This window comes from Mesoplodon densirostris, chromosome 2, assembly GCF_025265405.1.
Source record: "Mesoplodon densirostris isolate mMesDen1 chromosome 2, mMesDen1 primary haplotype, whole genome shotgun sequence".
Lineage (NCBI taxonomy): Eukaryota > Metazoa > Chordata > Mammalia > Artiodactyla > Ziphiidae > Mesoplodon > Mesoplodon densirostris.
In genome coordinates, this window is record NC_082662.1 from 169,904,475 (window position 1) to 169,918,517 (window position 14,043).

The window sequence follows — 14,043 nt, forward strand, 5'->3', positions numbered from 1 at the left end:
TAAAAGTTTGGCAAGTGATCTAACTATTTAAATAAAAGGGGAAGTACTGGAGGAAAGAGGAGAATATTAGGGGAACAGCTCAGATGGGAAAGGGGTTAAGAAGAGTGTGTAAACCCTCTGTGTAAAATGAAATCCGTTCAGCAGTCTCACTGTTTATTATGTTCTTCGCTGGTGCCTAGCAGAGTTCCACACGTGTGAAATGGCGTTCTTTGGGGAACTCTTCTTTCTCCTTTTAGCAACTTTACTGACCTTCTGAACCAGAAACTGGTGTCGAGGCACCTGGACGCCGGCCGGCTCTGCTCTTTCTGAGTCACAGAGCTCAAGGCCCCAGGAGCCGCCCTGTGTGTTCCCAGTTGCCATGAACATCTAAAGGGAAGCTTTGTAAGCAATTAACCACACAATTAGCTCATCTTCTTGCCACCGGTAATGACTGACTCTCTGGAAGCGCCCGGCCGATTTTTGCCAGTCTCCTATGCCTTGGAGGAGAAAACTGTTTCAATCAAAAAAAACAAAACAGGGGCTTCCCTGGTGGCGCAGTGGTTGAGAGTCCGCCTGCCGATGCAGGGGACACGGGTTCGTGCCCCGGTCCGGGAGGATCCCACATGCCGCGGAGCGGCCGGGCCCATGAGCCATGGCCACTGAGCCTGTGTGTCCGGAGCCTGTGCTCCGCAACGGGAGAGGCCACAACAGTGAGAGGCCCGTGTACCGCGAAAACAAAACAAAACAAAACAGACACAGAAGTACAAACAAAGTGAACATCTAAGGTTCACCTGTCCAATGACGGTATACAGAGCATCCGTGTACATGTGTACCGCCTCATCAGTTCTCAGAACTGATCAGGTAGAGTGTGCATCAGGGCGAGTGTGATGTTATCGTGCCCAGTTTACAGGTGAGAACGCTGAGGTCGGAGCGGTTAAAGGCTTGCTCACAGCTGCAGCCGGGAGGTGGCAGAGCCAGGGATCGTTCTAGCTCCAAAGCCTGGGTCGTGTGCCGTCTTCTGGAAACAAAATCCAACGCTGCGGCCTGCTTCAGAGGCAGAGGATTTTAAACACACTCGAGACGGAGGGGAAGAGTGCGTCGCTTCAGCCTGCGTTTGCAGGGCGGAAACAGCGGCAAGGCTGGCAAAGCCAGCGGGAAGGGACGCTGCAGGAAGGGCCGGCTGCCTTGGGTAGAGAGGCCTTGTCAGGAGCTGGCTTCAGGAGGCCTGCTTCTCCAGACAGGAGACAGTGCAGGCGTTGCTGGGGCCGACAAGAGGGCCGCAGAGACCGCAGGACCCTGGAAACTTCAACTTACTTCCAGAGGCTCTGACCAGGTTCCCGACGGGCGATGCTGGATTCGGTCTCCCTCCTCCTGAGCCGGGCGGGGCTTGGCTCAGCCTGCAGGCCTAGCTGACTGGCCCTGCTGGCCTCTCCAGGACCCGTGGCAGGGGGTTGCCAAGTACCTGGTGGAGCCAGGTGCTGGGGGTCCTGGCTGTCGGGAGGGTACACTCGCCCAGAGGAGAGCTGGGGTGCTGGCGTGCCCCGGGCACTGTGAGAGCACCCAGGAGGGACAGCTCAAGTAGAGGAAGGGCCTCCGGGGTCTCTGAGCTGCCTGGGGGTTAGCGGAGTCCTTTGCCTCCCCGCCCGTGCTTGCGAAAAATCCCTGGTGGCGGAAGGTGTCACCCTTGCGGTGTCTGAGGGTGGGTGAGCAGGGGTACGTGCAGCGAGCCAGGGGTCGCCTGCAGACTCTCACGGGCCTGAGAGAACATGTGTTTCCTGAACTGCAAATACCTCCGTGTGTGGATGGGGGAGGAGAGCTAGGCCTGCAGACATCCTAGGGCATGTGAGGCAGTCCTCCAGCAAAGGAACAGCTGGCCCCCATGTCACTACCCCTTCTGGGCCGTGCATATCATGCAGCTGATCCTGAGGACAGCTAAAGCGTCCTGTGAGTGGGCTGCCTAGAGGCCCCCTCAGCCCCCAGCCTCGGCTCTGGGTCCCTGCTTCCCCGCCTTCCTCCTCCTCCTCATCTCCACCAGTCCTTTTGGCCTGTTTGATGGAAGAAGACAAAGGCCTGCCTTTGAGGTCATCCACTTAGCCTTTTTATTTAAGGCAGTGTTCCCTGCAGCACGAGGCGGATGACTGGCTGGGGGAAACAGCCAGAGGGTGGCGTTTACCCAGGAGCCATTGGCATCCCTGGGAGGCTTGGAGCCTGGTTTAGATAAACACAGAGTCAGAGAGGCTGCCCAGGCTTCCTCCCTTGGGCCCCACTGGCCAGTGGACCGTTTCCGCGCTGGGCTCTCAAGGGCTCTGGGTGAGTCCAGGCCAGAGGGCTGAGGAGCTGCCTTCCTCTCCAGGGCTGCCCCGAGCGCTCTGAGGCTCTGCGTGCTGAGCGGAGAGGTCACCACACATGGGTATCGGCCGTTAGGGAGTAAATGCACATCTGCTATGAGGCCAGAAGTCTTTGGGCAAAGAGGAGGAGGGAAAAGCGAGAGCCCTCGAGCCTTCCAAAGGCACCAGTGGCTGGAGAGGGCTCAGCTGGCGTTGGCCAGGTTCTGAAACTCCCTTTCCAGGTGACTTGTGTCACCTCAAGCTTGAAGAGGGGTGGGGTTTTGTTGTTACTAGGCTTTTTCTCCTGCTACAAATCCCTCTCCACATACCCTGAATATTTCAGCTCCTGTCAAGTCAGGTATGAAGGGAGGGAGCTGTCCAGAGCAGCTTCAGAGCACCAGGCGTCTCCAGCCACTCTGAGTAGTAAAGGACCAGCCTCCACTCCCCAGGTCTGGCTCTTTTCTGATCCTTTTGAACTCCTCTGCGTGAATTAGGGCCCTACCTTTTCCTGTGCAGCCAAAGTAGAGAACATGACCCCACCTCTTACAGAGCGAGGTCAGGGCTGTAACAAACATCAGCAGAAGGCCCTGCCCTGCGCTCAAGTAGAAAACAGAGCGAAACCAAAACCAGTGCTTATTTAACCCAGGAGTGCAGTCATCTAGGGATTTGTGGAGCTGGGTCATCCGAGCCCATGAACCTGAGGTGTTACCTGAAAAACCTCACTTCTGGTCTGCAGTTGGCTTACACCCAGCACAGAATCAAGGTGAGCGCTGTGTGTCGTCAGCCCACCCTGTGGCTCCTTCCCTGCTCAAGAGGCAATCAGCTTTGTGGGGCTTGCCTTTCCCTTGAAGTGCCGTCCAAGAACACCCCAAGTGTAAAATTCCAGCCACAGTCTAGGAGCGATTAACTGGTCTGATCTGACTCATGGGAGAGCCTTGTGTCACCTGGTAGCTAAGCTGGAAGTGGCACCTGCCCAGCCCCGGAATGACACCTATCTGGGGTTCTGATGGCCAGCTGTGGAGCCTCTCCCAAAGGCTCTGGGCTCCTCTGCTGAAGAAGCAGCCCGAAGACCCCCTTACCCCGGAGCACTGTCCTGCCAGCCCAGCGGCCCGGCTGCCCAGGGGAACCTCCTTGAAGAAATCTCCTTGTCCTTCCTGCCCAATCTTCTGTCCCCATCACCTTGCCCAGCGTGCTCTGGGCTGGAAGGGCCCCTGCTTGTTGATAGGCACAGCAGTTGGTGAATCGGTTTGAGGTTCCCAGGGTGATCTGGCACCTACTGGCAGGGAGGAGAATGGAATGACTTTGGGGAAGCAACTCAGCTTGTAAGAGTCTTCATCTTACAGAGGAGATAATCCTATCTACCACCAGGTTGTTTGAAGATGAGAAATGAGGCCATAAGGAGCCCGGTCCAGCTCCTGTCACATAGTGAGAGGCCATAAGTGATGAGTCCTGAACGCTCACGCCAGGCCCAGTGCTGGGGGAGGCTGGCCGTCCGTCCTGTTGCACATCTAGGGAAAAGAGCCCTGCCGGTGAGGTGACAACTGATGCCAGCTTGCAGGGAGTTTCTAAGAGCCATTCCCTTTGCTCTGTCATGCCCAGCAGACTTAGGAAGAACACCCCAGCTTATCCATTAGGTAGGCCATTTATCTATCAGATCTGCGTGTAAGTGGTGTGCCAGAGTAGAGCTTGGCGGAGTCAGCTAGCTGACTCCTCAGATTTACACAGGAGGACGCCGCCACCCAGAGAGGCCAGGGGGGCCTTTCAGGCATGTGGAGCTCTGGGGGGGCGTTCCAGGAAGGGTCAGCAGAGGGTGTCCAGATGACCCTGGTGACTGGGAGGTGATGGAGGGACAGGGCCAGTGAAATCAGCTGGCAGCCAGCACTGCCGAGGAGGAGGGACCAGGTGCCCTTTGCCACACCGTGCTCAAGGCATTTAAGAGCTGCCTGTGTGTCTGACAAAGCTCAGCTTGAGAAATTCGAGATCTGGGACTGTTGTCTGATGGCAGAGAAGTGACTGAGGCTATTGAGACTCTCCCAGGAGAGAAAAGGTGATCAATTCCTCTGGGTGGAATTCTTCCAGGTGGTTGGGCTGCCCTCCTTTCTGGCCTCGTCGGCTGTCTTTGGTGGGGAAGAGGCCTGGCATCCATTGCTGAGGACTGTGTCTTCCTCCAGCAAGGGGCTTGCAGGGAGACTGTTAGCCCAACTGACCCTCTGGGGCCCACCACCTGGAAGCGGCTTCTGCCTAGAGTTGGTGGTTCTTAAATGGGTGCTGTGGTCTCCCGGGCATCGTAAGGGAATCGATTCTCTGTAATCTCCTGCCCTTTTGTTTCTCTCCGCTCCCATGGGCCGGGGGTAGGGGCGGTGGTCACCCTGCCGCCTTCTTTCCTGGGCCTTTCCTGGACCTGCTTTTCTGTTTACTGTTGGGCAGTGAATCTAGGCACTGCCTGGGTGCTGCTATTTAAAACCCACAGGAAAATCCTCTGCTTGCTGCTGCCAGCACAGTCGAGAAATCCCGTGGTGTGCAAACCCGCCCCAGTGGAATATTCCACCTTGGAAGCGGGGGGACTCTCTGGCCTTGGCCATATGGGGCCCAATTTTCATGTTGAAGAAATGGTCCCTTGTGGAGGAGGTGTGGGAAAGAGGAAGCTACGTGGAAAAATGCCTCATTTACTCAGAGCCCAGCCATGTTGGGAGGCTCTTGGGTCCCGCGAGCCATCAGAGGGCCCTGCCCTGGAGCACCCGCCTCCTTTCTGGACCCCTGAAGAGCGGTCCGGGAACTAGAGGTTTCGCAGCTCAGATGCCCCTGCTGGGCTCAAACCTGGCTGTTCTCGCCCAGCTCTTTTCCCTCCTGCCTCCCGGGTCCCAGGCCCACTGCCCAGTGTGTCCCCGTGGATCCCCAGAGAGCTGCATCCTGACAGGGTGGGTTTGGTCCAGCCCCAGGCTCCTTGACCTTTATTCTTGAGTAACTATGGCAACACCTCCGCTTGGCTCCGGACTGACTGTTCCTGGGATGACTTCAGGGACACCCCTCCTTGTACTCAGACCAGTAAGACTCTTTCACAAACACCCCTGTGCCCGTGAACTTCTAATGGCTTTACCTCCGGGGCTCAAAGGAATGTATGTGTTATTCCCATTTTACAGGGAAGATAATAGGGCCTCAAGTGGAGGGTCAGTCAGTGAGGAGCAGCCGCAGCCAGGACTCAGGCCCAGGGCAGCCTGCCTCCCCAACACCACACTGCCCGGAGTCCAAGCGTCTCGGCCCGGCGTGCAGAGCTGGCCTCGCCCTCCAACCCTTATCAGCCACTGCTTCTGGCTCGAATTCCCAGCACATCCGGCCCAACTGCTCCAAAGCCCAGTCCCGGACCTCTGTTCCCACAGGCCCCGCTGCCTGCAGTAGTCTTCTGCTCCCTCGATTGTGCCCCCAGCCTGCGTCTGTGGGGTCAGCCTCTGTGATGACCTTCCTCCCCGGCAGGCATCAGTCTTTGCAGGCCCCCGACCCCGGCAGCGGGACACATCCTCCCTGGGTCCTCTGCTGGCACCGCATCTGCAAGTGCAGTAGGAGGTGACACGCTGCAGCTGGGTGATCGTGGCCTCTCTAGTCTTCCTCTGAGGGGCCCTTGCTGTTGGGATGCGAGAGGTCATTTTCCAGAGTCCTAGAGTGTCCACTGATCCAAAGATAGTGGGGGGGACCAGTTGTCCATCCCTCACTAGACAGATGAGGAAGCTGAGGCCCTGAGAAGGGAGCATGAAGAAAGGCAGTGTGGGTTTAGTGGTCCCCTGATGGGGGAGTGGCATGGGATGGGGTCCGCCCTGGATGGAGAACACTGTGCCCTCTCCCTCCTCCCACCCCACTCTGAACCCGTCGGACCCTCGTCCCCTCTGAGCTCTGTTGCGGGGGTGTGACCAAGCAGGTGGTGAGAGCTGTGCACTTTTCTTCTGGACCCACCTAGACGTCGTCTTCCCCGTGGGTGGAACAAACCATCACGTGGTTGGTCATCTCATGTAATTAGGTTTTCCCAGTGCTGCCCTCGTGCATTGTCTGTCCTGAGTGTTTGTGCAGCCTTCTGGGTGCTTAGATAAGAAACGCTGGCTTTCCTTAGCCTTCTTCGGAGATCTCCATCAGAAGGATCTAGGAAAAACACCCTTGTCGGTGAGGCCGGCCCTTTGTCACATGGCCTGGCAGAGCGCTGCCTTCGCTTTAGACTAGGTCTTGGCAGTAGAGTGAGGGTTTCTGGGGTGGGGTAAACATTGCCAGGTTCGGTAGGGAAGAATTCTTCTCCTGAAACAGATTTTAACTTGAAGCCTTGATGACAGAAGCAGCTGAGTCTCACCAGAGAGAAAAAAACAAAGGAGACTGATTTAACCTTGGGCTCCAGCAGCTGGAGTCAGTCCAGCAACCTCAGCGTGGCTGCTAGCGGACGCTGCAGGACAGAGAATGAGGAACTGCCAGGGGTCCCCAGGGGTCCACTGTCCCGGCAGGACCACTCCTCACCTCCCTCTTCTGTAGAATTCCCAGCTTCTCCTTCCCAGCGCAGAGCCTTGGGGGTTTACTGTCTGTGGTTTTGCTGTCAGGAGTCCACTTCTAAGGAGCTTGAAATGCTTCACTTCTCATCACTCCCTTCAGGGGCTTGTGTCTGGGGACACTTGCTCTTCATGTCTACAGCCCGTTCTTATTAAAGTAACTTAGGGATATTTTTATAGAGAGAAATGTTTATAGCTGGGGACAAAAAGGATTTTCTTTAAAGTAGTCATATAGGTGAAGGTTTAAATGTGGCTCTAGCACTTACTTGTCTGAGGCTTGGGTTCTGCAAATGGAAATAATAATGATTACCTTGCATCCTTGCTGTGAAAATAAAATAAGAAGGTGCTCAATAAATGTTAGTTCTCCTTTCTGCCCAAGGAGCCCCTCCTACACACACACACATGCACACACACACACACACAGAGTTTTTACTTAAGAAATGTCTTGAGAAGGAGAAGTGCAGCGGAGAGAGAGTCCTGCGGGCTGGCTCACCCCTGTGTGCACCAAAGCCTTGGAGGCACTGCTGTCCCCAGGGAGTTCCCTTTAAAGTCTCAAACCTCTCACCTCTCAGAGGCAAGAGGTGCCTCTGCTGGTACCGCATCTGCAAGTGCAGTAGGAGGTGACACGCTGCAGCTGGGTGATCGTGGCCTCTCGTCTTCCTCTGAGGGGCCCTTGCTGTTGGGATGCAAGAGGTCATTTTCCAGAGTCCTAGAGTGTCTGCTGATCCAAAGAGCGTGGGGGACCAGCCGTCCATCCCTCACTAGACAGATGAGGAAACTGAGAGGGGGCACAAAGAAAGGCAGTGTGGGTTTAGTTGTCCCCTGTTGGGGAAGTGGCGTGGGATGGGGTCAGCCCTGGATGGAGAATGCTCTGTCCTTCCCTTCCTCTGTGCCCAGAGCCTGTCAGATCCTTGTCCCCTTGATTCTGGGTGTTTTGCTCAGCCTGTCTGTAGAATGGGACAAAGCCCATAGATGCATGCCACGTAGTTGATGGAAGTGAAGTCCTCAGAGCTGCCTGCGCCGTGAGCCTGGCACTCACCTCTTGTCCTGTGCCACAGGCAGGGGGTTCCCTGGTTTTGAATTCATCCTAAGCAGAAAGTAGTCGTTCTGTTTCTAATGTAGAGCTTTTCGTTTGCTTGTTTCTAGAGCAAATCATGGAGGAAAATAAAAAACATGGTGCATTGGTCTCCCTTTGTCATGTCCTTCAAGAAGAAGTACCCCTGGATCCAGCTGGCAGGACACGCAGGTAGCCACAGCTCTCCCGGACTTTCTGGCAGGATGTCCGGCTCTCTGGGGAGGCGTCCAGTGCGTGTGGGGGACGGGCCTGGCCCTGGATGCTCCCGGGGATGAAGCATCTGAATAGGTGCTCCCCGAGAGACTTCGTGGTCTGCAGTCGCAGGCGTACTTGAGAGACGGGCCTTAACACTGCCTCAAAAATGCACGTGGACACCCTCCCTGTCCACAGTCTGTGCCGCCTCTTCACAAGTCACACACATTCCCCCCTCAGTCTCTCTGTCTCTTTCAGTCTTTCTTTCAATCTCTCTTCCATTTTAACTCAATAAAACAGTTGAAGTCATCAGTCTTTATAGCTTGCCTGCCATTTGTCACCTGGGACAAAGAGACAAAGCTAAGTGCTTCCCTGAGTGCCTGTTGTATGCCCTCATCAAGGTGCTCCTCTGGGTGACAATACGTATGCAGATATAGTGTCTGCTCCGAAGGAGCTCGTAGCTGGTGGGAGAGGCAGGCAGGTTGCCCCAAGAGTGTTAAGACATAGTGGAGTACCGGCTGCAGTGGCCACGCCCTGGGCTAGCCATGAGGTCTCCAGGTGGCCCCTCAGTGACAGGGGAGGATGTCTAGAGCTGTCTAGCCCGCTCATGGTGGTCCTTTGGTGGGCATCGTCCCCAGGGGACAATTCAGTGGCCGCCTGTGGACTTCAGGCCAGCACAGGGCCTGATATTTTTTTTTTTACACCCTTAACCACGTTGGCCCAGACCCCAAGGCAGGTGGATGGACATCCTTCCTCAATACTTACCTGAGGGTGTGGCTCAGAAGGAACACCGCCCAGCCGGGCAGAGCCTTGGACCGCTGCTTCTCAGCCGGTCTCCCTCTCCTGGCGCTAAATCCGCTTCTATCAGGGCTTCTCCTCCACTGAGACCAGAGACACTTTCGTGGCTGGGAAGCAGGGTCGATGGTGGGGTTGGGAGGTGGTGGTCACACAGAGAGGGGTGAATAGGTCCTGGCACAGACCTCTCACTTGGCCTTGCTCACCCTCCAGCGGTGAGCACTGGTGTCCTTCCATCTTCAGAGGAGGAGCCTGGGGTCTGCGAAGTCGGGGAGCCAGCCCAGAGTTGCCGTCAGGGCACGGCGGGTGGGGAGTGGGGAACTGGGACTTGCACCCACTCCGCTTAAAGGGCTCGGTCCACCAGTGGGGACCTGGGCACACCTTCAGCCCCATGCTTGGCAAGCTCCACAGCATCCCCGAGAGGCCCGGGCCCTGTGACGGAGGGCGTGTCTGGTAGGGGCAGGGGTCAGAGCCAGGAGGGCTCAGGCTGGGGACCCAGGGCCTCCTCCCACCTTGCTGTGCAGGGAGCTTCAAGGCGGCTGCCAACGGCAGGATCCTGAAGAAGCATTGTGAGTCGGAGCAGCGCTGCCTGGACCGGCTGATGGCCGACGTGCTGAGACCCTACGTGCCTGCCTACCACGGGGACGTGGTGAAGGACGGGGAGCGCTACAACCAGATGGACGACCTGCTGGCCGACTTCGACTCACCCTGCGTGATGGACTGCAAGATGGGCGTCAGGTGAGCCAGGCTCCTCAGATGGGGGCACACCCGCCCCTCAGCCCCCAGCTGGCCGGGCGGCAGATACCAGGCACGGCATTCCAGGCTTCCAGGAGGCCGGGCTTTCTGGGCTGTCCCTGAGGGCTCATGTGGGCGAGGCCGGGCCAGGGGTCTGGTTGGACCCACTCTGCTCATCTCACATATGTGCTGGCTTTGCCCAGGACGGCCCCTTCCCTTCTCTGGTGAGCCAGGGGCCGGCGGGGGAGGGGACGGGAGCCGGTAGCCGGTGGGACCAGAAAGGGGACCTGGTGGATGCGGAGCCTCCCCAGGGAGAGGGCAGAGAGAACTGCCCATCTGGTCAGGTGGGATTGCTGGGGGGAGCAGGGGGCGGCTTCCCGTTAATGTGGGCTGCGAGGGGGAGACTGGAGTAGAGGTTGTTCTCATCCCACCCTCCCCGCCCCTGCACCCCAACCCCGAGCCAAAGAGGGAGCCGGTTAGCAGATTGTGTTGATTTGCCGAAAGAGACTTGCGCCTGTCATAAGGGTGCAGTGGAGGAGAGAGGAGTGTGAGAGGCCCTGATAACAGTCGCCAGCTTGCCGCATTCTGGACTGGGGCTGGCGGCGACCCCAGCCCAGTGGCACAGAGCCAGATGGGTATGTGGGCATGTGTGTGGAAATGGGTGTGTCCCCCCCACCAGGCTCCTCCCAGAGAAGACCCGGGAGGGAAGAAGTGGGCTGAAGAAGACAGGGTGGAGGGCAGAGCCAGGAGGACCTGAGCCCCGGGCGCCTGAGCTCTGGGCCCTGCTTTGGCAGCAGGGTTTTCTCATCTCCTCTCAGACTCTGACCATTCCGTCTCAGGAGTCATGGAGTAGCTCCTTCCTGGCGGGTCAGTGGGTGGTGAAGTCCTCTGAAGCCTCAGAGAGCCGCCGACTGCAGGTGCCCAGACGGGACGGCCAGGCGTGGGCCTCCTCCATCCGGCCCGCCGCTCTCCGGGGAGACCAGGCTCCGAGACGCAGAGCTCACAGCTGGAGCCTGCGTTTGCTTTGGATGGTTTAAGCAGTTTTATTTCTTATAAGAGGAGTTTGAGAAAGGGGTGTGTGTGTGTCCTCAGGAAAGAAGCAGGCCAAGCCAGTCAGTTTTCCTTCCTTCCTCATTCCTCCTGGGAATTGTGTCATGAAATCAGACCCTGACACTGCAGGCTGACCCGCTGTGTTCCCTTGGCTTGGCCCCGAGGGCAGGGACGAAGGGGTGGGGAAGTAGAGACCCCACTCTTTGCACTGTCCCCAGCCTCTCTCTCCCTCCATCCAGGGGTCTCACCATCTCCAGCCCACAGGGAGAAAGAATGTCCCTCCAGCCACCACTTGGCCACTGCTCTCTCCAGAGTCTTATTTCTGTCCCTGGAAGGCCTTCCCGTGATGCACCAGGATGTGCCCTCTCAAGGGGAGACACATAAATATTCTGATCGGTATTCACTCAGACCGGGGCCAAAAAAAGTACACCCTGTGGGAAGAACGTGTGGCCAGTCCTAAAAGGCTGGCGGGGTGCCTGTCTGTTCCCTGGGAGGCTGCTGGGGACAGGAGCCTCCTCTCTTACCAAGGCTGCTCCATCCCCCTGCTGCCTGGAGCTTCTGTCCCAATGCACCCAGGGCTCTCAGGAGAGACCCAGAGTGACCAGCAAGGCTGGGGCGTGTTTAACCCAGTCCTGGGCAGGGCCGCCTGGAGGCTGAGGGAGGAGGTGTGTGAGGATCCCCTATGGCGGGGAGGAGGTAGGTCTCCCCAGGACCAGTCCCACCCCTGCACCCCCTTCCCTGTCTCACGGGTCCTGAGGATGGGGTGGAGGCCCTTCTGTGCTCCGAGTGCTGGGTGTTCCTTACAGCCGCCCTGGCAGATGGGCCACCATCCAGTCTGAGCAGGAGAACCTTTGACACCAGAGGCTAAGGGACTCCCCAGGGCCACACAGCCAGGCAGCCACACAGCCTGCCTCTGCACCAGGCCTCTGACTACCAGGTCGAGCCTGGGCTGCAGCTTGGCGCTCCCCAAGGGTTCTTCACTTGCCAGAGGGAGGGGAGGCCGCAGCCCAGGGCCACCACAAACCCTGAGTCTGGGGCATGAGAGGTTGAGACTTGTCACAGACTTGTCACAGTGGTGGAAGGGCTGGCTGGTCATCAGACCCGGCCATGGTGAGGCCTGAGGAAAAGGTGATGCAGCCACCTGTAGTGTCCTAACGAGGGGTGTCTTGGGACCCCAGTTCCACAAGGACATAAGCTCACATTGCTCTAGGGCGTTTTCTTAGGTTTGACCCCATATCTCTTGTGTGTCATGTAGCCTGCCGTGGAGAATCAGGAGTGTCTTCCTGACCTCTGGACCAGGGCTGGCAGGTGGAGACCAGAGCTGTCTGTAGCACCTGTGCCCTGGTGGGAAGCAGGTTGGAGAGAGCGTGGTGGGAAGTGGATGGCTTTGGTGTATCACCTGTTGGCTCCCCATGGGCTGGCTGCCTTCCTGAGGGGAACACTGCCTTTACTTAGTCTTGTGGCTTCACCCAGCAGGCTTCATGGACGTGTGACCTTCCTGCTGGGGTGGGCAGGGTGGGCCGGACCAGTGTCAGGACACCAGGGTTGGGGAGGCTTTGCAGCTCTCCTCCCGGTGGACCCTTGACCCCACCACCAGGCTCGTGACCCCTGTAGGCATCTCTGCCTGGCCCCTTTCCTCTCCCAGAGGGTGAGCAACTCTGCCCAGACTGCGCTGCACAGGCCCTTTCTGGAGCAAGCCCCATGTGGAAAGGGATTTGACAGTGAGGGCCGCTTCCTGCTTAAGGAGCTACTGAGAAGTCTTTTCAGAAGTGCACCACCATTCCTTAAAAAACTACAAATAGAACTACCATATGACCCAGCAATCCCACTACTGGGCATATACCCTGAGAAAACCATAATTCAAAAAGAGACATGTACCAAAATGTTCATAGCAGCCCTATTTACAATAGCCCGGAGATGGAAACAACCTAAGTGTCCATCATCGGATGAATGGATAAAGAAGATGTGGCACATATATACAATGGAGTATTACTCAGCCATAAAAAGAAATGATATTGAGTTATTTGTAGTGAGATGGATGGACCTAGAGTCTGTCATACAGAGTGAAGTAAGTCAGAAAGAGAAAGACAAATACTGTATGCTGACACATATATATGGAATTTAAGAAAAAAATGTCATCAAGAACATAGGGGTAAGACAGGAATAAAGACACAGACCTACTAGAGCATGGACTTGAGGATATGGGGAGGGGGAAGGGTAAGCTGTGACAAAGTGAAAGAGCGGCATGGACATAGATACACTACCAAACGTAAGGTAGATAGCTAGTGGGAAGCAGCCGCATAGCACAGGGAGATCAGCTCGGTTCTTTGTGACCGCCTGGAGGGGTGGGATAGGGAGGGTGGGAGGGAGACGCAAAAGGGAGGGGATATGGGAACATATGTATATGTATAACTGATTAAATTTGTAAAATTAAAAAAAATAAAAAAAATAAAAAGAGGGAGGGGATATGGGGATGTATGTATGCATGTGGGTGATTCACTTTGTTGTGCAACAGTGGCTAGTGCAGTATTGTGAAGCAGTTATACTCCAATAAAGATCTAGTAAAAAAAAAAAAAAAAAAAAAGAAGTGCACCACCCACCCACCCGCAGGCCCCTGCAGCGGACTCAGGAGCATTGGGGACGGCGAACCCTTTGCCCACCACACAGCACGTACACACAAATACACACACGGGCCAGCATGACACAAATCCATGCAAAAGCAGCCTGCCTCACAGCTCTGCCCTGTAGCGCTCATTGGCACTGACCTGGCTCTGCATGCAGTAGTGTTTGTACATGCACGTGTGCGTGCATGGACGTGCATACAGTAGTGTGTGCATGCGCATGTGTGTGTGTGTGTGCGCGTGTGCAAGGGCACAACCAAGCACAGAACCTCCTTACAGTCTGCATCACCCGCTGGAAGGTCCTAAATGACCAGACCCAAGTTCACCACCAAGGATTTGCTTTTTTCTTGAAAGAGTTGGTACAGTGGCTCTGGAAGCTTATCTTTTAAAGGATTTGACCAGTCTGTTCTGGGTCCCACACCGGCAGGTTGGAGGTATGGTGGGAAACAGTAGAGCAAGTCCCCGGGGACAGATGGAGAGTGGAGGCTGGGCCTGCCGTCACAGGCCGCCGTGTGGGCAACGCCCACGCACACGGGCCCGGGGAGAAGACTTCCCTCTACTCAGCTGACGCTGCGGATTCCTGTTTCAAGAAGGGTCACAGGCAGCAGCTGAGCCCACTGTGGGGGAGAAGGGGAGTTTAAAATAGGAGCGGGGAGGAGGGTGGGCGTTTGATGTGCAACAGGGGTGACTCACCCCGTTGGCGAAGGGGGCCAGGGAGGCGGCCTGGGGCCAGGAAGCCGGTCTCGGGC

The 14,043-nt window shown here is 56.7% G+C and overlaps 1 protein-coding gene across 1 annotated transcript in view; it reads left to right on the forward strand.

Annotated features, from left to right (window-relative positions):
• The window catches only part of ITPKB (inositol-trisphosphate 3-kinase B), a 99,014-nt gene that overhangs the window by 75,433 nt on the left and 9,538 nt on the right, over positions 1 to 14,043 (forward strand). Inside the window, exons 3-4 of the mRNA XM_060091351.1 lie at positions 7,973 to 8,072; positions 9,413 to 9,626. Of these exons, the coding sequence (XP_059947334.1) occupies positions 7,973 to 8,072; positions 9,413 to 9,626 (314 nt within the window). The remainder of the gene's footprint in view (positions 1 to 7,972; positions 8,073 to 9,412; positions 9,627 to 14,043) is intronic.